General features: G+C 50.7%; 1 protein-coding gene across 7 annotated transcripts in view; it reads left to right on the forward strand.

Moving 5' to 3' along the window:
• NOS1 (nitric oxide synthase 1) overlaps positions 1–21732 on the forward strand; it is a 79508-nt gene that overhangs the window by 36634 nt on the left and 21142 nt on the right. For all 7 annotated transcript variants that reach the window (XM_054082593.1, XM_054082594.1, XM_054082596.1 and 4 more), the window contains exons 3-13: positions 6954–7086; positions 13203–13340; positions 13761–13906; positions 14252–14414; positions 15594–15685; positions 16225–16366; positions 17082–17221; positions 17643–17817; positions 18496–18597; positions 19360–19554; positions 20632–20717. In XM_054082593.1, the coding sequence (XP_053938568.1) occupies positions 6954–7086; positions 13203–13340; positions 13761–13906; positions 14252–14414; positions 15594–15685; positions 16225–16366; positions 17082–17221; positions 17643–17817; positions 18496–18597; positions 19360–19554; positions 20632–20717 (1512 nt within the window). The remainder of the gene's footprint in view (positions 1–6953; positions 7087–13202; positions 13341–13760; positions 13907–14251; positions 14415–15593; positions 15686–16224; positions 16367–17081; positions 17222–17642; positions 17818–18495; positions 18598–19359; positions 19555–20631; positions 20718–21732) is intronic.

Genomic DNA, 21732 nt, shown 5'->3' on the forward strand with positions numbered 1-21732 from the left:
TCTCCTCTCTTTCAGATGAAAACCATTCCCTCTTGTCCTTTCCCCGCGCTCCCTGATCCAGAGCCCCTCCCCAGCTCTCCTGGGTTTGAGCAGAGAAGTGAAAAAGGAGATACACTGCAGCAAAAACTTGTCAAGAGCTGCTGTGCAGGGTAAAGAGCATTTCTCAGCCGCCTCTCCCCCTGCTCCTGCGATGTGCTGGAGATGATTCATCTCACCTGTCTGGTCTCAGACAGAGCCAGGTCATTGTGAAGGTCTTCTACGGTGAGAGTTTTCTTGGTCCATAGGAGAATTGCAGAAAGGTTGGGGAGTGATAGGGAGTGGATAACTGGGGAGTCTGTGTTGGCTGATGCCAAAGAAATGCTCCCCAAACTAAGCAAGCCTTAGATTGATGCTCTTCTCACGACATAGGCTGTGACTTCTCCAGGCTAGGCGGTAGCAAGGAAAACTGGCATGAATTGAGTTCTGCTTAGATATCAGGAGGGTGCAAAACCTCACTCAAAGGCTGAACTTTGACACCTGCAGCCTAGACCATTTATCCATCAATTCAGCTGGAGATGCTGATCTCTGGACCAATCTTGTCCTGCCTCCGTCTCCTCTCGGTGCTGACCTTCACAGCCTGCAGCACTTTGTCAAAGCCGGTCCAGCTCACAGAGCTGTGACAGCTTTCCCAGGGCAGAAAGGAATGGTACAAGTTTGAGGTTATTCACAAGGAGCCAAACACTTCTTGCTCAAGATGGGCTTTGCCAAAAGCCATTCAAACCACACCTGATGCTTTGGGTTTCCAGCCCTTGTCTCTAATGTTGCTTGCAAGGAAAACTGGAAACTATGAAATTGCGCTGGGGGAAAATATCAGTTCGTTTCCATCCCATGATTTGCAGTCCCTGGGGCAGTTGCTCCTGCAATGACTGGGCTTTTCCTCCCTGCTGCTTTCCAGCTTTAAGGTGCTCTATGACCATATTCCATGCCCATGGGATAGGCTGTGACCAGGGCTGAATGTCTGCTACTCGGCTCAAGCCATCTGCGATGAAGTCGATCATAAAACAGAGCATAGAAGTGGGGTGCAAGGTATGATGAGAGCTGGCATTTCTGCCATGAGGCTCACCGTGGGCTAGAAAACAAAAATAGAGTTTGATTCACTCACTGCCAGCTAACCTAGGTCTGTTTTTCCCTCTGAGCTCTAGGGAGATTGTCATGTCCCATCTTCCCCCCCTCTCTCCCTGCCACCGAGTTGCCAGTATTTATTTTTTGTCTCAGGTCTATTCCATAACATGAACAGCATGATGAAAACATGGCAGTTTCGATCCAAAAAAACAACGTCAGGAGACCGAGGAGGGAGAAGTGAGCTGAAAGCAGGAATTCTGTTTATGAAGGGTTTCAAGGTTTCAGGCTTCATCCTGCATTGGAACAAACCCCATAATTTTGTAGTTCTTGAAAAGAAAATTCTCTTCCTCCCACCTCCTTTGCTGCCGCCAAAATCTCTTTGTGTGGCTCAAAACATTTCATCTGCATTTCTGATGTCTTCATTATTCTGTGCTTGGCCACCAAACTTTAAAACCTCTGAAATGAAAAGGTTGCCTGTAACTAACGTGTTATTGCTGTTCTGCATAGCGGTGAAGGAGGAAGCTTTGGCAGTGAATAATCCTTCCCTTCTCCCTTGGCAGATCCTTCTTCCTTATCCCTCAGACTACATCAACCTAATCCAGAGAGGCATTTGGTGCCTGCAAACAGCATATTCCACCTGAATATGTGTCCAACCGTATCCTGGGCTGCATCCAAAGCAGTGGGACCAGTAGGGTGAGGAAGGGGATTCTGCTCCTCTGCTCTGGTGAGAGCCCACCTGGAGCCTGAGTCCAGCTCTGGAGTCCTCAGCACAGGAAGGACACGGAGCTGTTGGGGAGACTCCAGAGGAGGCCACGGAGATGATCCAAGAGCTGGAGCACCTCCTGTATGAGGACAGGCTGAGAGAGTTGGGGTTGTTCAGCCTGGAGAAGAGAAGGCTGTGGGGAGACCTTAGAGCAGCTTCTGGTCTGGAAAGGGGCTCCAGGAAAGCTGGGGAGGGGCTCTGGATCAGGGAGTGTAGGATGAGGACAAGAGGGAGCGGCTTTCAGGTGAAAGAAGGGAGATTGAGGTGAGATCAAACATGTGCTGTTGTGCCGGACCTTGCCTTAACCCTTGCGGCGAGGAGCCTGCAGACCGCTGGTTTTCCAACATTGCAGCCTGCGAGGAGCCCTGGGGGGGGGGGGATGATAGCAATGAAATATTAACTTCTGAGGATGCAGTGCCCTCTGGAGAATGGTTTTCTGTGGGGCAAAAGAAAGGTGAGGCATGAGCCACTTCCCCCAGCCTCTGGCACTGGAAGGAGGAACAATGCAAAGAGGAGCCTTGCAGCCATCTCCAAGGGCACACCAGGAGAGAGTAAAAAGGCATTTATCTCCCGAAGATCGAAGTGTGCATGCGTGAGCTTCCCATGCCGTCCCAAGATCAAGCCTAGGGCTGTCAGGCACTGGGATAAGGGTCTGGAAGGAATCCATCCCCTGCAGTCTCCGGTGATGCTATCAGCATCCATGCACAGAGCCATCATCAGAGGTGTGGATGTCGGTACCCCGATCGCTTCCTCCAAATTGGCCCCTGGGGATTGCAGCAGCGAGTGGTGTCTCTCATCTTTGCCTAGGAAACCAGAGAGATTCTTCTGCCAAGCGAATTCAAAGGAGGGAAGTGACAAACTTCTCTCTTCTTTCGCTCATTTTTTTTTCTTTCTTTTTCGGAAAAGCTTTGGAGAATTTTCTCAAAGGGCTGTCTCAGCAACTTCCCTTCTGCTTCATCACTCGGAGCACTGCAACATCATCAAATTAGTCAAAAGAAAACAGTGGTGCCTCTCATTTCTCCAAACAGCCAGATGCTCTTTCTGAGGTGAGACAGCACCCAAGGCTCTGCCTGAGCACCAGTCGGGGAGGGCAGGATTCCTCTTTCTTTTTTTAATTGACAAATTTCGCTTTCAGAACAAAAGATGACCTCAAATAGGGTCCCTACCCCAAAACCCGCTCTGTATCCAAGAGATCTTGCTAGTAACAGTATTTCATAGACCTAGCAGTGGGATCAGGTCGGAGAGGGATCTCTGGCTCATGAATCTCGCCTTTGTGGAGCTCAGCCGAACAAGGGCCGCCGAGGACAGGGCTTCAGGTTGTTTCCAGTTCTCAAAGACGCTGAAGTGGTGATTTCAAAAATCCTGTTCAATCATAGAATCACCAGGTTGGAAACGACCCACCGGATCATCGAGTCCAGGTTTGCTCCAACACGGAGAGGGAAGGGATTCTGCCCCTCTGTTCTGCTCTTGTGACACCTCACCAGGAGCCCTGCATCCAATTCTGGAGTCCTCAGCACGGGAAGGACATGGAGCTGAAGAGAAGGCTGTGGGGAGACCTTAGAGCAGTTTCCAGTACTCAAAGGGGCTCCAGGAAAGCTGGGGAGGGGCTCTGGATCAGGGAGTGCAGGGATAGGATGAGGGGGAACGGCTTGAAGCTGAAAGAGAGGAGATTGAGATGAGATTTTAGGAAGAAATGTTTTGCTGTGAGGGTGGGGAGGCCCTGGCCCAGGTTGCCCAGAGCAGTGGTGGCTGCCCCATCCCTGGAGGGGTTCCAGGCCAGGTGGGATGGGGCTTGGAGCCCCTGATCCAGTGGGAGGTGTCCCTGCCCATGGCAGGAGGGTGAAACTGTGTTGGCTTTAAGGTTTGCGTTGAAAGACACAAACCATTCCATGATTCTGTCTGACAGTGAGTCGTGAGGATTTCTCCCAAGCTGCTGAAGACACCTTCCTTACGCCTGCGTTGCTGCACATGGGGCAGCTCCCAGGATATGTTCAACCTGGCTGCCTCCAAGCACTCCTCAGGGGAACCGTGCCCTCCCCATCACCCACCAGAACTGCCGTTGATAGATACTTTTGGAAGCATTATCTGGAAGCTGAGCACAGGCACGGTGTTTTGGCCATGCTGCCACTCTCCTTGAGTGTGTGAGTGGCATCCTTTCATGAGCGGGACAGGTCACCAAGTGTCTCTGTTGGTGACTGGGCAAGCCACGTCTAGAGAGGAAAACAACCGACCCCGAAGACCCTGTTGCTGTCTGAGCTCGCAAACAAGGCAGTTACAAGAAACGGGCAGGAAATATTTGTAAAATGAAGCAATTGCTATTTTTAATTCTTTTTCCTCCATCTGGGGTGAGGCTGTGGCTGCTCTGAATGGGCTTTTCTCTGCCTGTCACTCTCCAAAAGACAGAGCCGGATACTTCTGGGCAGCCTCATCCGGGAGAGGTCTGTGCTAGCTCAGCGCAGGGGCAAGAACCCGCAGCCCTGTGAGGGACAGACCTCCTCGCCTGACACCGAGCAAACCTCAGCACAGAGGCGAGAGACTCTAACGGCTTTGTCGCATCTCCGCCTGACTGTGCTTTTATAGCGGAGACGAAGGTGAGGGCAGCATCTCTCTGCCTTCTTCACGCAGCTGTAAATCCATCAAGAATAGCAATGCACAACCTGTTTCTGCACCCGTTGCAAAGGTGTAATGGGATGTGGAGGATTTGCTTCGGAGCATCCAACCCTTAATGCCCACTGGGACTTCGCTGTTGCTCGTGGTGATGTGTCTCGCTGTTGAGTGATGCTCGAGGCCAGCGAATACAGCAGGGCCCTGCTCCAGCAATACTTGTAATAGACAGAGTAGCCGACTACAGCGATGACTTAATCCAAGCATCTGGTCTTTTTCCATGCCGTTGGCACAGGTACTAACATTTATGGTTTGCTGGTGTGAGACAATGAGATTACGCGTGCAGTCTCCCAGCTGAGACCTCGGGCTTCTGCCGCCAATTGATAGATTCCTCTCTGAGGTTCCCTCGTGCCGGCAGATGCCCTTTTAGATGGGCTTGCAAACACCTTCTTGGAAACAGCAGGTTGTGCCAGGCGCCTGCAGGCGTATGCTCAGTGTCATTTTGGAGGCGCCAGTGGGATATCTGGCGTGCTGGGATCTGTCTGCTCAAGCATCTCCTGTCTGCATAGAGGCAAAGTCTGTGCCCCTGGAGAGAGTCCGTGGTTCCCTCGGAGGCAGGTTCCCTCTGCTAAGTCCCAGGCATCAGTAAAGCCGAGGGATTTCTTCCAATGTCTTACGGATTTTGTGCTTGTGTCTTGATTTTGGGCCAGTTATGGGGAGCAGCACATTTGGGCTTGTCATCTATATGAGAAGGTGTTTGGGTACCCATCATTTCATATACACGGTGGATCTGTGTTGACATCGAGTTGTGCCAGGGGAGGGTTAGATTAGTTATTTTGATTGGATACGGGGAAATTTTTCTTTGCTGAAAAAGCGATGAAGCCCTGGCAGAGGCTGCCCAGGGCAGTGGTGGAGTCTCCATCCCTGGAGGGTTTCAAAGACCAGGTGGCTGTGGCACTTTGAAACATGATTTAGCAGGCATGGTGAGGTTGGGCTGACAGTCGAACTGGGTGACCTTAGAGGTCTTTTCCAACCTTAATGGTTCTACGATGAGGCTCAGAGCAAGAGGGCAGGGATGTGCAGCCATGGAAATGAGCTTTTGCTGGGAGGTTTAATAGCTGGGCTTGATATGGAGGTAGAGCCAGGTTTGCTGAATTAGCATCCTGCTAAATCTCTGTCTTACTGCTGGGAATCCTCCAGATATAGGTAGGCTGGATGTGTCGAGAGACATTTTTGGATGGGCTGATGGACAGCTAGGTGGGTAATGTATGGTTCATAGTTGTTCCCAGCCACAGGGTACGCCTAACAGTGCTACCACCGAGTAGCAGTGAGCTGGGATCTGTTGTCTTTGGCTGCAGCTGTGCAGCAGGTGGGGTTTCTTATGTTTTATCTGATTTAAACCCTTTTGCATACTTGTAGGAGCCAAGTGGCAAAAGAACAGCTTTCTTTTCCCAATGCGGGGGATAGAAAATCCAGTAAAAGCTGCCCCTGTGGAACCTGTACCTCCTTGCTTGCACCAAGCTGGGCACTTTCACCCTAAGGCAGCCAATGTTTGGAAGGCATCCAGGAAACCGGTGTAATATTTTGGCAGCTGAATGTTGCTCTGTAAATGCAGAAAGATTGGAGAAAACATAGAGCACAGAGAGATCATCTTGAACTGAAGCGTTTTTCCTTAAGCTGTACCTAAAACGTGGGCTGCAGAGGTAAAGAAAAAGGGACTGCACAGGAAGGACATGGATCTGTTGGAGCAAGTCCAGAGGAGGCCACAGAGATGATCCAAGGGCTGGAGCATACCGAGTAGATCTTGTGCACCATGAGTTACACCAGTCTCACTGCACAGTCCAGCGCTGGGGACGTCCTCAGTCCCTCAGCCTTACCAACATCCCCAGCCCTCTGGAGACAAGCCCTCTGCTTGCTTGGGTAAAATCGCTTGCACTCGCCCACATTTGCAGCATCTGTAAAGATCAGGAAGAGGAGAAAGAGCTGTCTCTCCCCCCTGGGAGCCACCTATTTTTTCCTTGGGTTTTTGCCTTTCCTCTGCTCATACACACCAAGCAGCTCTGCAAATCCAGCTGGTTTCCCTATGAGGTTTTGCAGCTGGAAATGCGTGTGGTTCTCCTTCCCTCCCCCAGCTCTGTGTTTGCTTTTGTAGGGTTCCAGCTTGGTTTTTTGGGGTGCAGAGGGTCCGGCACATAACCGTGCTAGAGCCAGTGTCGGGGCAGGGGTTTCCTGTTGTTTTGCAGGCGCTGTGCTCGCCTACACGGTGATATTTCTATTGTGTTTGGGTTGCCCTTGCCGCGGTGATTCATTGCCTTGGCTGAGGCAGAGTGTTTCCTCCCCTCCCGCAGTGTGATGATTGAGTTTTCATTCCTATGGGAAGCAGCTGGAACAAGTCTTGGAAAGACATCACTCCAGGACCTGTCCCCGTTGTCCCAGCACCCACCCTCCTCCAGCCCATTGACCTAAATGGTTTTTAACCCTTCAGTTTCAGGGAAGGGGAAAACAAGTCACAGAAAGCCTTACCGGCTCGGATGGAGAACGACCGTGTCTTCGGTGACTTGTGGGGGAAGAGCAATGTGCCCATGGTCCTGAACAACCCTTACTCCGAAGCAGAGCAGGTAAGAGGCCACGGCTTGTGATGTTTTGGGTGGGAAAGGGGCTTGAGGGTATGTGACCCATCTTAGTGGGCTCTCGCACCCTACAGAACCTGCAAGGATGACCTGCACTGCTCTGAGAACCTTTGATCCCCAGAGGTGGAGCTGATGGAGTGTAGAGGCCAATTGGTCCAGAAGCTGAACTCACCATTGCTCAGGCAGGGTAGAGGTCACTGGAGAATGATGCTCTTCATCCATGGGGATGAGTAGGATGGGAGCATAGCCAGGGATCAGGACTCTGAAACCTCCCTCAGGAATATTGTCCTTTTCTGTGGTAAAAGGCTGAGTTGCTTTGTTAAAGTCGTTTTGATTCGTGTGATGGTAATTCAACAGAGCACTTCAGATAATACGTTGTACAGTGCCTTTTCATCTCCTCACGCTCCACAGACATAAATTCTCAGGTTTCCTTGCCAAAAGTGGATTAGCTCCACGTTTGTAGCAAATCCAGAGACGTAAGGCTGGCCCAGAAAGATCACCTCGGGGAAAACTTGACGTGCTTGAGCGCGGCCAAGCCTGTTCGAGCAAATGCGTCTCTGTGATGGGATTAACCAGCAGCAGGGCAGGACATGGGGACCAGTCTGGGAACCATTTGCTCTCCTGGCCTCACCTTATTTCTTAGGGAGACACAGTAAGGGCTGTTTCCAAGGGAGGGGAGAAAAGTGATGTAGCGGTCATGTGAAGATCTCTGAGAAAATCAGTATTTCCTAAGTTCGGGAGTGTCCTCAGCAGATACCTCTAGCTGATGCTTCCCAGTTCCAACAAGCTGCAGCACAACGCTCCTCACTGACCTGCCACGCGCAGATCAAAGCAGTAGCAGGTGCCACTTGTGATGCGGTTGACACCCAGATGTTGAGCCTTGCCTTGATACCCCACAGCGTCCAACAGCACCTCCCAGGCTATGGCTTTGCCCGTGAAGATTTTCCCATCTCGTGGGCATTTTGCGAGATGCCAAGACAAAAGCAGGGTATGAGGTCACAGAATGTGACATGGTCCCTTCATGCCCATGGATATGGCGCCGTCTTGGCTGCAGTGGTTTAACTCTGCCCATGCCCTCATTCCTCTGGTGCCAGGAGCACCACTATTTCTCCTGGGACTCCTGAGCACAGTGATGTTCACGTGCACTTTTGCAGGACGCACAGCGTCACAGGACACGCGAGACCTGCTGTGTGGGTACTGATGCACATGCAGGGCTGCTGGAATACTCCTGACAATGCCAGACTGGCTGCAAGGTTTTAACCAATGTAGTTGGGTGCTTAGGTGCAGTTGGGAGCGATTTCCATCCTCCCCTTGTCTGGCCGCAGCTTGGGATCACAGCCAGGTCATCCAGCAGCACAGATGACCTTATGGTGGGTATCATCCTACATCGACACACACAACTAGGTGCATCCAAGAGCTGCGACACACTTTGTTCAGCCACTGGAGAGATGTCCCTGGGCAGCCCCATGTCCTGCTGCGCAGTTAATGCGCTGTGGCAGGTATCACGAGCCCATCTCGCCCAAGGACAGGTCTGGTCCCTTTGCCCTGGCTCTGGAAAGTCACTGTCTTTCTGCCTCCTTTGCTAAGCTCCTTGCATGTACGTGTCTGTTATAAGCACTTTATAACCTTCTGTGTTCAGAGCTTAATTTCTCTCTGTGTTAGAGCTGCCAAAACCCCCAGTCTTAAGCTGCTATTAAACTCTTTAATATTTTTTTGCTAGATGTACAGCTTTCTTTTTATCCTTCTTATCCCCAAATCGCTATGCCTGCTCTTCTGAAGGCAAGTTTGCTTTTTTTCCCCCATGCTCCCTGCAGCCGTTCCCCCAGGCTGCACGCGGTCAAGGCAGCCGAACTTCTTGCAAGCTGCAACGAATGCTCTTAACACAGCAGGGAGTCAAGCCAAGCGTGAGCTTTTTAGACACTTGTTCTTTAAACAGGATTTGGTGGACTCACTTTTCCAGGTGAGGAACGCTCATCTGGAAACGCTTGTAATAAGGTGCTGAAAGACCCATTGGGCATTGATCTTTATCTCTCTTTCTCTGCAAAATCACACAGTGTGTTTTGTTTCTTTCCCAGGAGCCTAATTCCCCTGGTCCTAAACCCGAGTGATTAAACAATGCTGTGACTGCACCAGCCCCCGTCCTGCATGAGATGTATTTCAGTCCATACAGATTGATTTGCGAGGAGCTCCAGGGTAACCACAGGGGTTAGCTAGCAGAGGAAGGGAGTCATGTCAGCTCCATGCTTGTAAGAATGATTTACAACTTTATAAAAGGGAAAAACACACTTTCAGCAAGCGGGGTTAATGCAGTCTGGAAGGAAATGTCAGCGTGCCAACATACCCATGACCTGGGCTGATGCTGCAGACCTCGTCTTCCCACAGCCAGTGCATTCCAGCAGCGCCGTATGTGCCATCGTTGCAGAGACTCCCAAAGCCTGGCTGGGACACAGGAGGGAGGCTGAGGACCTGTAGAGCCCACTCAGGGCTACAAAAAAGGGAATTGTTCCCTGCCATTCTGGGGCTGGGTGCGTTTCGCCCCTGTGTCTGCAAGAGCTGCAGACAGCTCGCAAGCTGCACGCTGACGATAAGTGCTAGCACGCTCCCTTGTAAAAGATGTTTGCATAATGCATGTGCGCCCTGACTGCTACGTTAGTCTCTCCGTTTGTCCCACTCCGGAGTAACTAATATCACAGCTGCCTAATTAAAACATGAAAGGATCTCACGCAACCTCCCTGACAGAAGCGGGGGTAATATTTGGCTTCAGCTGTGCCACACGGGGAAGGCAAACATACACACACAGAGAGCTCTTTCCCGGTTTCATTCTGAGTGTTGCTTACTCCACAGCTGCTCTGCGATGTGGTTGACAGACCTGGTACCTCTGCTTCTTGTAGGTGGTGTTGCCTCGGCTATTCCAGCCCCACTGGCATCCCAGGGATTCGGCATGGCTCTGCACCGTGGCCCTCTTGCAGCAAAGATGCAACCTTTGCCATCTCCTGCAGGGAAAGGATGAGAAGGAAAGGGAGCAGCTTTGAGAGAGCTTTAAGGTAGAACAGCTGTAGGGAGATGCTCTCAGTGCAGGAAGGACATGATCCTCTTGGATTGAGTCCAGAGGAGGTCAAGGAGACCTGAGGGCTGGAGCATCTCCTGTATGAGGACAGGCTGAGAGAGTTGGGGTTGTTCAGCCTGGAGAAGAGAAGGCTGCAGGGGGACCTTAGAGCAGCTTCCAGCACTGAAAAGGGCTCCAGGAAAGCTGGGGAGGGGCTCTGGATCAGGGAGTGCAGGGATAGGACAAGAAGGAACGGTTTTCAGCTGAAAGACGGGAGATTGAGGTGAGATCTTAGGGAGAAATGTTTTCCTGTGAGGGTGGGGAGCCCCTGGCCCAGGTTGCCCAGAGCAGTGGTGGCTGCCCCATCCCTGGAGGGGTTCCAGGCCAGGTTGGATGGGGCTTGGAGCCCCTGATCCAGTGGGAGGTGTCCATGCTCATGGCAGGGGGTGCAACTGGATGGGCTTTGAGGTCCCTTCCAACCTAAAGCATTCTATGATTATTCTTAGCATGATGCTGTGTCATGTAGCCACGCGCCTCCTAAGATGCACTGAAGCCCCTCCGGCAAACCAAAACTAACTCAGAATAATAATAAAAAAAAGTGTTGCTGGATACAGCTGACGCTTTCTGCTTAGTACTTCTAATTTCAGTCTGGCCAATGCAGGTAGGAGTGAGGACTGGTATTGTTTGCATTTTTGAGCATCAGTTCTCAGTTACTTTTCATGAGTCTCATAAATCTGCTCTGAGTATTCACACTCAAGAGGAAGGTGGCAGATGATTCCCCTTTGGTCCTAAGGGTGGACAGGTTGGTTCAGAGAGCACGGAATGCTGTCAGTGGCTCTCTTGAAAGAGTAAAATAAGCAAGAAAAAATGACCAGGAACTGCTAGTGCCATAATTCAGGTCAGGTTAACCCAAATAGAATGAAAAAAAGAACTTAAAAATTGTGTTTTTCCAGGACTACATGCAGGAGGTTCTTTTTATTTGCTACTGGTTTTGAGCTCTGTACGAGGTCTCACATTTGTTTTCTGCAGCATAGAAAGGGGAAGCTGAGATCTACTGTGTGGTCGTCTGGCTTCAGGGGCCAGAACTTCAAACTGCTCCTTGGGAAGATCACAGGATTTGTGACATGAGCAATGTCACAGCGACCGTGACAGCATTGCTTGAGGGCGTGAAAGATCAGCTTTCATAAACTCCAGGCACTAAAGAAGGCCCTCCAGAGGGGTCAGGTTGTAAAGCTCTCCCTTCTCCTCCATCCGATGTCTTTTGCTCCCAGCATGTGCTTTCAGTGCATGGCTTTACATTGTGAACCTCAGGCTGCTTAAGAGCAAAATCCCCATTTTCCATGATGAAAGCGTGGACTATATGGTAAAAAAAAAACCCAGTCTGGGCAAAAACTATCACAAACATTGCCACCAGGGTGACGCGGTGGTGTCTGCTGAGCCCAGGCATCAGTCTTGCAATCAATTGGGCATCATTCTCTCTATGCTTTGGAAAAACAGAGCAATCCTCTGTCTGGCAAAGCAAGAACGAGTTAGATCTGGATGCTCATCTGCTCCCAACATCCTTACGGCCCCTGTTGCTGTCATTCTTGCGTTTGCTCACCAGCAAGAGTTCTTGTTCTAGAACAAGAGCTTCTTTTACTGGGTGCTGGCTCTTCTTCAGCTGGTCGTTCAGGGAGGAAGGCTCTAACGCTGGGTTTGTAGTGTTGCCGCCAGTCCGTGAGCTGCAACTGTGACCCTAGTCCAGAATTACAGTGTCCTCAGGAACCACTGAAAAGGAAGTGAGACTGCACAGCTCTGCTCAAGTCTTACAAGGAGTGGTTGAGAGAACTTGGATTGTTTAGCCTGGAGAAGGGGAGGCTGAGGGGTGACTTTGTTGCTTCCTACAGCTCCCTTGAAGGAGGTTGTAGCGGTGTGGCTGCTGGTCTTTTCTCCCAAGTAACCAGTGATGGGACGAGAGGAAATAGCCTGAAGTTGAGCCAAGGGAGGTTTAGGTTGGATATTGGGAAAAATGTCTTCTCTGATAGAGCAGTGAAGCCCAGGCAGAGGCTGCCCAGGGCAGTGGGGGAGTCTCCATCCCTGGAGGGGTTCAAAAACCATATGGCTGTGGCACTTGGGGACACAGTGTAACAGGCTCGGGGGTGTTGGGCTGACATTTGGACTGCATGAGCTGAGAGGTCTTTCCCAACCTTAATAGTTCTATGATTCCGTCTTTAAAAACCCCTACTATAAGATCTGATTCCCAGAAGAATTGTCTCTGCTTTCCAGGGCCGCTGTGGTTCTCACTGTCCCAGCAGACACTGATTGCTCTTTCAGTGCTCGGGGCAAATAACGGTCACAGCAGAATTACCAGATATTATCTGTGAAAACATGTGCAAATACAAGCACTTGCAGCCAGCTCTTCTTATTACCCACTCTCTGCTGGCTCCCTTCTGTTGGTACATAACTCAAGATGTGCTGGATGAGCACATCCAGAATATCAGGGAAGGATGAAGATTCAGAGCTGAGACTGAAGTAATCCGACTATGCATAATGCAGCAGACTCCCACTTGCATAATTTATCCATCCTTATTCCTACATTCTTCTAGCGTTGATATCAAAGGAGATGTGCCTTTGGCTTGCTCAGAGAAATGATTGACTCTTAGCTCTGTCTCACAGCGCTCATATTATTGAAGCAGAGTTTGACACACACACACAGCCTGAGCAGGTGATGCTCCTTAGAAGAAACATCTAATACCTTTTATAGAGCTAAGTCTTCCACTGGGAAACTCGAACAAAATGTTCTTCTAAGTAATTTCTATCTCTGTTTTTAACTCTTTATCTACTGGTCTGGTTGTCCTGTAAACAGAGATGTTCTCTCAATTGCTTTGAGAGTGGGTTGTTCCATTGTAGGATCCTAAATGCTGCCAAATATTTGGATCACAAACCTTGTGTTGCTATATTATCACTAGGATTTAAGCACAGGCATCCACTAGTACAAGATGCTGCTCCTCTTTGTGGTCTTTGTCCCGTATCTCGGTAGTGAATATTAACCTTGTGCCTGGTCTTCACTGTTGATCAGCCACCACCATCCGGGCGGCAGTCCCCAACGAAGAACACAGTGAATGGAAGTCCTTCCAAATGCCCGCGGTTTGTCAAAATCAAGAACTGGGAGACAGGCTCCGTGCTTCACGACACTCTGCACCTCAAGACTGCAATGGTGAGTAGAGTTGATAAGACTGGCCAAAAGCTGCCTGAGCATTATTGAGTGTGAGGACAGTGCTTCCACGATGGCTTTGCCTGAAATGTAGAACTGGATGGATTCAGGCTGATCTTGTCTCTGGTGGTATCTGAATGTCAGAACTCTGCTACAACAAGAGGGAAATCCATCTGGCAGGAAAAACAGATGACTTAATGGCAAGCTGGGGCAAAATCTAGTGAGCCCCGGTTGTCTGTATCGAGTGCACGTGCTTGAGCTGTCTTACACAACGTTACTGATAGGTGTGAAAACAAATAAGCTGGAAATACCCCTCTTTGTTAAAGGTGCCACCGATTTCTGTGCAATCATTGACCTCCCCCAGCCCAGCTCGTGTATTGCTGCAGTAGCCCAAGATATGCTTTTCTCCTCCTGTTTCATCAGGCTACGGCGTGCACGGAGCAGATTTGCATGGGCTCCGTAATGACCCCTAGCCAGCATGTCCGCAAGTCGGAAGATACCAGGACAAAAGAGGAGTTGCTCCTCTTGGCTAAGGACTTCATTGACCAGTACTACTCCTCCATAAAGAGGTAAGTATTCCAGAGAAGGTCACAGTCCAAGGCTGCTGCTTACGCTGAGATGTCACAAGTGATCTGATCTTCCACACTTGCAAGTCAAAGGAAGGTGACACATTCACATTCAGCTGCTTCTTCAGTGGAATTTCATTTGTAGCATTTGTTGTGTGCCTTTGTGCAAATTACTGCCCTCTCCCACTTCCATGTGGTCATCTGTTACCTGAAAGTACACACGCGTGTGTTTATGTGCATACATGTGCTTAAGAAAGGAAGAACTTGTGCTCGGGTGGAGAGCAGCAGGACTCCCTGCTCTCTACCCAGCTTGGTGACTGCCATCTCCTCTGCTCCCCACATGTGCAGATCTGGCTCCAAGGCCCACATGGAAAGGCTAGAGGAAGTGACCAAGGAGATCGAAGCCACCGATACCTACCAGCTGCGGGACACAGAGCTGATTTATGGAGCCAAGCACGCTTGGAGAAACGCAGCCCGCTGTGTGGGCAGGATTCAGTGGTCTAAGCTGCAGGTGAGCACCAGCACAGCTGGAAACAGCTGGCAGGTTGCCTGCCAAGGGATGCACCGGAGTTTTGGAGAGGCAAAACTTGCTTTTCAAATACCTGGGGAAGCACAGCACAGGGACAGTTGGAAGCAATCAACACGCAGCAGCTATGCTCTTGTTGACAGCTTTGGGGATGCACAGGCTGGGAAGTCAGCAGGAGCTGGATAAACATCTGTGGGGTAGGTGGAGCTGAGGTGTCTGTGTCTGAAACGGGGCCAGCTGGAAGCTGGCCCTCTAGAGAGTTTCCAATACTGCTCCAATGTCTTATGTGCTGCTTCCAAAACTGTTGTTCCTCCTGAAGAGAGGCAGCAGAACTCACAACTCATCCTTGGTATGGAGATGCCGTGGTAGGAGATTTGGCTCAGTGCCCTTTTGACTAGCTGGAAGCGTAGGGTAAGATCTGAATTAATGATCTCTAGTGGAATCCCTTGGTGGAGATGGTGTCTCCCTCTGTAACCAGGAGTAGAGCTCAAGTGTTGCTGAGCAATTCCTGCGGCTGCTCCACACAGCATGAGGCTGATCCTCCTTTGATCTCAACTCAGCCCTCAGCTCTTCTCTACCACCATTTCTTTTGGCGTATCCAAGCCTTGGGGGGAGCTGGTTTTACAAGAAGTTGTCCTCAAGGCTCCTGTTGACCACCTTTCCTGGTTTCCCCATCCTTTTGTAAAGGCCCCACCACTGGAAACATCCAAGGTCAGGTTGGATGGGGCTCTGAGCAACCCGTTCTGGCTGAAGATGTCCCTGCTCACTGCAAGGCGTTGGATTTGGTGACCTTTACAGGTCCCTTCCAACCCAAACCATTCTATGATTCCCCATCCTCAGGCTTGATACCTGTCCTATTTCAGTTTTGAGTCTTGATCTACGAGAGACAATGAGCAGAAACCAAAACTGTTGGTGAATAAGCCAGCAACAGCAGCAAGTTGTGAGCGCGGGATTGAAGAGGTTTTTGCCTGAGCAGCAGAGGACAGCTGAATTAGACATCCACAAGTTTTAAAGGCAGGGAATACGCATAGTTGTGGAGCTTTAGATACCTAACGAGTCTCAGTGGCCTCTAGGACTTTCCCTATGCTGTGTTTCTTCTGCTTGGCCCTGCCCTAGGAGTTGGAGCATCCTATAGCACGAGACAATTGGTTCCACTGTTTTCAGGTGTTTGATGCCCGGGACTGCACCACAGCCCATGGGATGTTCAATTATATCTGCAACCACATCAAATATGCCACCAACAAAGGGAACCTCAGGTGAGCCACCAGGGGGTCACCAGGGTTTATGTCTGAAGGCTTCTGGATGTGTGTCAACCCAGCTGTGGGTCCTGCTGACATTGTTTCCTTTAGCAGCCAGTGCACAACAGCGTGGTTGCAGTTAGAGGGACCTGATACCAGGGGAAGGTGTCTTGCTGGCCCGAGTATATCTCTTCTTGCTCTCTGTGGGACTTCAAAGAGCAAATTTTCCAATCATTTCTCCTTCCCTATATTTTGCACCTAATCCAGAACCTGGACTACTCTTCAGATCTATCTGAAACCCCACGTTAGCAGCCAGCTTCTGCCTGGAGCTGAATTGCTGGAAACACCTTAAATTCCAGAGCTGAAGTACACCTGTCCATGCCTTCTTCTGGTGAAAGAAGGATAATAAATGCCTGGGGCTTGTCCAAAGCACAAGCAGAGGTGGTGTGTGGGGTGGTGGCCGGCAGGGACAGCACCTTTCCCCCGTGACTTTCCCGTTCTTCTGATGACCCTTTGCAACATCCTTAGCATTCACCAGAGCTGCCTTTTCCTTCCAGATCTGCTATCACCATCTTCCCACAGCGGACGGACAGCAAGCATGACTTCCGCATCTGGAACGCCCAGCTCATCCGCTACGCTGGCTACAAGCAGCCTGACGGCACTATCCTGGGAGACCCTGCAAACGTGGAGCTGACGGAGGTACCGGCTGAAGCCATCCTTCCTGGGCGCCGTGGGCACGGGGCTGCTGGGAGCATCAGCAGAAGTTCTGACCATCCCAGGAATGAGAAGCACGCTGGGTCAGGCAGGGTTTATTGCACCCACAAAGTGAGGCTGGATTTGTCACATCCTAAGATATTTTCCTAGGAGGAAAAGCTTCTTCCACGCACGTGGGACTTGGCCATAGCTGCACGCACTGAAAGGCTCTCATCTCATTTTGCCTTTGCTGAGAATGGGCCACTTAGGGGATTGCTGCAGGAGGACACGGGTGTCCCCTGCTTGCCTGGGCCAGTGGGAACTAGAAATGAGTTTTGCCTTTTGCCACTGCCCGTTGGCGCTGTCTGCACAGCACCAGCACTCCACTCAGCTCTTCCCAAGCTCCTCTGCTTTTCGCACCCATTTTCTCCTTCACCAGTACAGTCACAAATATGGTTAGCAGCTTTTTTAGAGCCGTGATCCTACCTGGGGATCTAGTGCTAGGCTCATTTTCAGCCCAGATGCCCCCTACGTGGCCATGGGTTGGCTGTGACACGCAACCCCGTCTCATAATTCCCTTGGATGGAGGTTATTACTCCATGGCTGAGCAGAGATTCTGCTCGGAGACACCGCTTGGTGCCATGCAAGTCCCTGCCCAGAATGCTTGGGAGAGCAAGTGATCTGCTGGGACGTCTAAACCCCATTTTTGTTTTGCCTGTAGATCTGCATTCAGCAGGGGTGGAAGGCACCATATGGGCGCTTCGATATCCTGCCTCTGCTCCTCCAAGCCAATGGCAACGATCCAGAGCTCTTTGAAATACCCCCAGAGCTTGTGCTGGAAGTACCCATCCGGCATCCCAAGTAAGTCAGAGTAAGACCCAAAACTGTTCTAGGAGAACAGCAGGATTCTGTTCCTCTGGGTTCACCCTAAGCCACTTTGTGTGCTTGGCCTCTCCTTGGCATGACTTGGGTGATTTACCCAAGGCCATCTTCCAGGTCTTCACCCTGATGTAAATCTGGTAGAACCTGGAGATGGAAAGCAATTTGTGCGCCTGCTTTAGGTCTGATTTTCTTTTCTTTTACGTCTCCTAGGACTGACATCTCTCTGTAATCGGTGATACATCGCTTTCTCCCCATAAACAGCCCCTAAGGCAGATATTGCCTCCAGGAACCTTTCTACTCACTTGTCCTCCAGCCTGGTGGAGGAAGTAACCCCCATTCCCCCTCCTGCCTTGTGCAGGGGAGGTCCAGCTGATTGCCTAACCCTGTTGTATCCCTGCAGGTTTGAATGGTTTAAGGACCTGGGCCTGAAGTGGTATGGTTTGCCAGCAGTTTCCAACATGCTCCTTGAGATTGGTGGCTTGGAGTTTTCTGCTTGTCCCTTCAGTGGTTGGTACATGGGCACTGAGATTGGGGTCCGGGACTACTGTGACAACTCTCGCTACAACATACTGGAGGTAATTCCCCCTCCTTGAGGAAGCTTGACACCCCTGGGGTGCAGTGGGTGCCTGTGAAGTTACTGGGGAGCAGCTGGACATTAGGAGGGTGTTTCCTTGGGTGGGAGAGTACAGGGCATTCAGGTCTTCCTTAGAGAGAGCAGTAATGTTCTCCTGGAGTCGCATGGCCAAGGTGGTGATGGACTGGCAAGTTTTTCTGCATCCTATGGGGCCATCTAGTATCTAACACAGTGACTGTGATGCTTATTGAGGTCCCTGTAGACGTCTCAAAGCATCTTATGGATCAGCAGGCATTTGGTCATGTGCTTGGCGCAGGTCAAGTGGAAAGATGTAGTAGGGCTGAGGCACTGAGACTCCTCAGGGACCCATGGGGACTCACCAGATGGTCCCTCTGGAGCACTCTGCCATGGCTCAGAAACTTTCCACCGTGGGGACAGCATGAGTCAAAGACAAAGCCAAGCTGTGGGGAGATCCTGGTGCAGGGGATTTGCATCCAACAAGAGTGACTCTTCTGCCCTTCCAAGGGGCACGCTCTGTTATTTGGAGGAGCTGCAGTCACTCAAAAATCAGAGGGGTTAGAGTGAGTCACTCCTTTGGCTTCCTCTCCCCAAGCAGTGATCTTCAGTCCTTGGTTCTTGACCATTGAAAGTTTTCACCTTCTACCATGTTCCGTTACAGCAAGTGGCTAAGAAAATGAACCTGGATATGAGGAAAACGTCATCGTTGTGGAAGGACCAGGCCCTAGTGGAGATCAACATTGCTGTGCTGTACAGTTTTCAGGTACACTAGTAGCACGACTCTGCTGTGTTTGGGTCAGGCTTGAGGGACACAAGTATTGGATGGGACAGGGATGGAGACATCTGCCCAAGGACAATGGCAGCAGCTGATAAACTCGGCTGTGCTTCCCAGCTTTGGGCTGTTCCAGGAGCCTGCAGTGAAATTTAATAATCTCTGTGCCCTGGATGTTGCAAAGACATCACCACTAGCATTTGAGCTCTGCTTGTTCACAAAGAGCGCCCTGAGGGGGCAAGATCCAGGCCTCTGTCTCACCCATGAGGCAAGAATTGGCCCAGGTTCTCTTCCCACTTGCATTTAAAGGTTGAATAGCAAAACTGGTCCATGCCAACCCGACTTCAGAGGGTGGAAGTCCTTCCCAGATCCGAAGCAGAACTGCTCTTGAGTGGTGCAAGCATTGAAAGTTCCCCAGGGAGCTGAGCAGGGGATGCTACATCCCTTTCAGACCACCTTGGTCTTTGCTTGGCCCATGACAAATAGCAGGAGGAACAGCCATCCCATAGCACATCTGCTCAGAGAGGACAAGGGCAGCTTCTCAGCCCTGGAAAATGGTATTGCTTGGTGACTGTTGTCCTTTGGAAGACCAGGGTCAGCAGCCCACCCAGTGTCATCTCCAAAGATACAGTCCTGTAAGACCATGGCGGTGAGGCATGTTTGGGTCAAACATCTGCAAATGTAAAATCTGAGTTTTCACCTTCTGGGGAATATTAACTCTGTGGGCTCTGCTCTCTCTTCTCCTTCCAACAGAGTGACAAGGTGACCATTGTGGATCACCACTCAGCCACGGAGTCCTTTATCAAGCACATGGAGAATGAGTACCGATGCCGGGGAGGCTGTCCTGCTGACTGGGTGTGGATTGTCCCACCAATGTCTGGCAGCATCACCCCAGTTTTCCATCAGGAAATGCTCAACTACCGTCTCACACCCTCCTTTGAGTACCAGGTACCTCACCTTCCACCAGGTATATCCAAGAGCGCGGGGAGCTGGAGCCCAGGAGATGCAGGAAGGCAAGGGACACGATCTAATCCGTACAATGAACTGTTCCTCGAGGCAGTGAACTCCATGAACAAGTACAATTCATGATTCCCCCTGATGTGGTGTAATAACCCCCTGAATGTTACACTTTTTCCCAGGGGAATGGCTTTCTGCCCCTCCATGGGAACATGGGACACCTGAGGCTCTAACTTTTACCGTTGGAAGAGGAACTATGCAGAACTCTTCCCCTTCAAAGTGCCTAAGGTTGCACTTTGGTGGCTCAGTGAGGAAACGACCTGGTAGTCACCACACCCGTCCTCTCTCCAGCCTGCAGGTTTGAGTGGATGACCACTGCCAGCTTGGGGATCCAAAAATCGGATGGGGGTAGCTCCTGCCCAGCAGGCCAGACAGCGGGCTGGAATGCTGCTGCTGGAGTATTTAACACTTCAGCCCATGGGGAAAAAAGGGCCCTAAGCAAAGACTTCCTCATTAGCCAACCATTTCTGCTCCGGTGGTTTTCACACAATGTGACCTTTAGTCAAGAGCCCTTAAGGAAGAATCACGAAACAGGAGCAGTCTGTTCATTTCTGTAACCAGTCCACCAGGAACCCCGATGCTTCCTGGCCCTGATTACAGACACTGAATTAGAGTCCGTGCACTTGGTCCTTGCTCCAGCTGCCTCCTCTTCCCAAATAGTGTCTTAGGACAAAAGACCTTATGGGCTGGGAAAAATGTGTTTCCATCACTTCCCTCCTTCTGGCGTTGCCTGCCTTCTTTTTGCTCATGGTCTATTAATGCCCATCTCAGGAGTCAGAAGGCATTTGGCCAGATGTTGTTACAAGCCAGCAAAGTTTTATTATAGTGCAATTTTCCTGAGAAAGGCTTCAAGGATCAGGGACCTCTACAAGAGATGAAGAGCTGTGAACGGTCACCTCACCTTCCCCATCCTGATAAGAGGAATGCATCATTCAGTGCTGTGGATACAGTACTTCTCAAAGCTCTGAGCATTTGCCCATCAACCACTGCTGCTCTTCTCTCTTCCAGCCAGACCCCTGGAACACCCATATCTGGAAAGGGGTCAATGGGACACCTACCAAGAAGAGGGCCATTGGCTTTAAGAAGTTAGCAAAGTAAGTACCAGCAGGCTCTGAAAAGCCCTGGAGTGCCGGGAGTTGGTCCTGGGTTTGGGTAGTTCTGTTTGCTGTGTTGGTTGGTAGCACTACCCTACAGATGTGTGTAAACTGATGGGTTGTGAGCCTGGATCTCGGGCCACTGAAGGCTTTAGAGGCCAAAAGGGGCACCTGGAGAAACAGGCAGTCCTTTAACACCCCTTTAGACTGCCAAAAGCTGTGTGCCCAGGCCAATGCTGGATGTTGCATATGTCTCTTCTCCCAAGCTGGTTCATTCTCCAGTAAGGCGGTCTTCAATGCTCAGGAACGTCAATCTCACTTCTTGAGGGGTACATCATCTATTTCTGCTTTCACAGCCTCCTGAGGCAGAGAAATCACTCCTCACTGTCCAAGGCCATGCTGCAACGAGCAAGATGAGCCTTGTGTCCATATCTCACTGACTCTTTAGCTACGTGAGCAGCACCTGTCTCCAGTGCATGTCTAAACCTCTGAACACCCTCTTAGAAAGGAGGAAAGAGATAAGAATGAGGAATCTCCCTACAGGCAGCAGATGGATCAGGGCTGAGCTGAGGTTTGGGCTTCATGACCAGTTGACCCCTAGTAATGGGCCTTGTGAATCCTTTTTCCCTGCCAAAGATCTGAGTCAATATGCGTGTAGGAATGAAGTGTAACTTGGAACCTTTGGCTGATCCTGGACTGAGTGCCTCCTTCATGGGCCATTGACAGAGAGGTTTTTGTAGGATCTGGTGGCTTTGTGGCAGCAGAACCCCGGATTGAGGTTGAGGAGCGCTGGGTCTTCCCTGGTATCTGCTGCCAGGTGGCCTTATGCTCTTCACAGCATCTCCCCAAGCTTCAATTTCCCAAAGTCCCTACTATCAGTTCGCTCCCACTCTTCAGCTATCACCTTCCGTACGCTATTTTCCACTGCCCATCCATAAACATGATCAGCAGCTGATGAGTGTGCTCCTGAGGCTGACACCGGCGCCTGGGGCTGGGCGGCAGCCTGGGGCTGGTG

Source organism: Cuculus canorus, chromosome 17 (assembly GCF_017976375.1).
Source record: "Cuculus canorus isolate bCucCan1 chromosome 17, bCucCan1.pri, whole genome shotgun sequence".
In the NCBI taxonomy this organism is placed as follows: domain Eukaryota; kingdom Metazoa; phylum Chordata; class Aves; order Cuculiformes; family Cuculidae; genus Cuculus; species Cuculus canorus.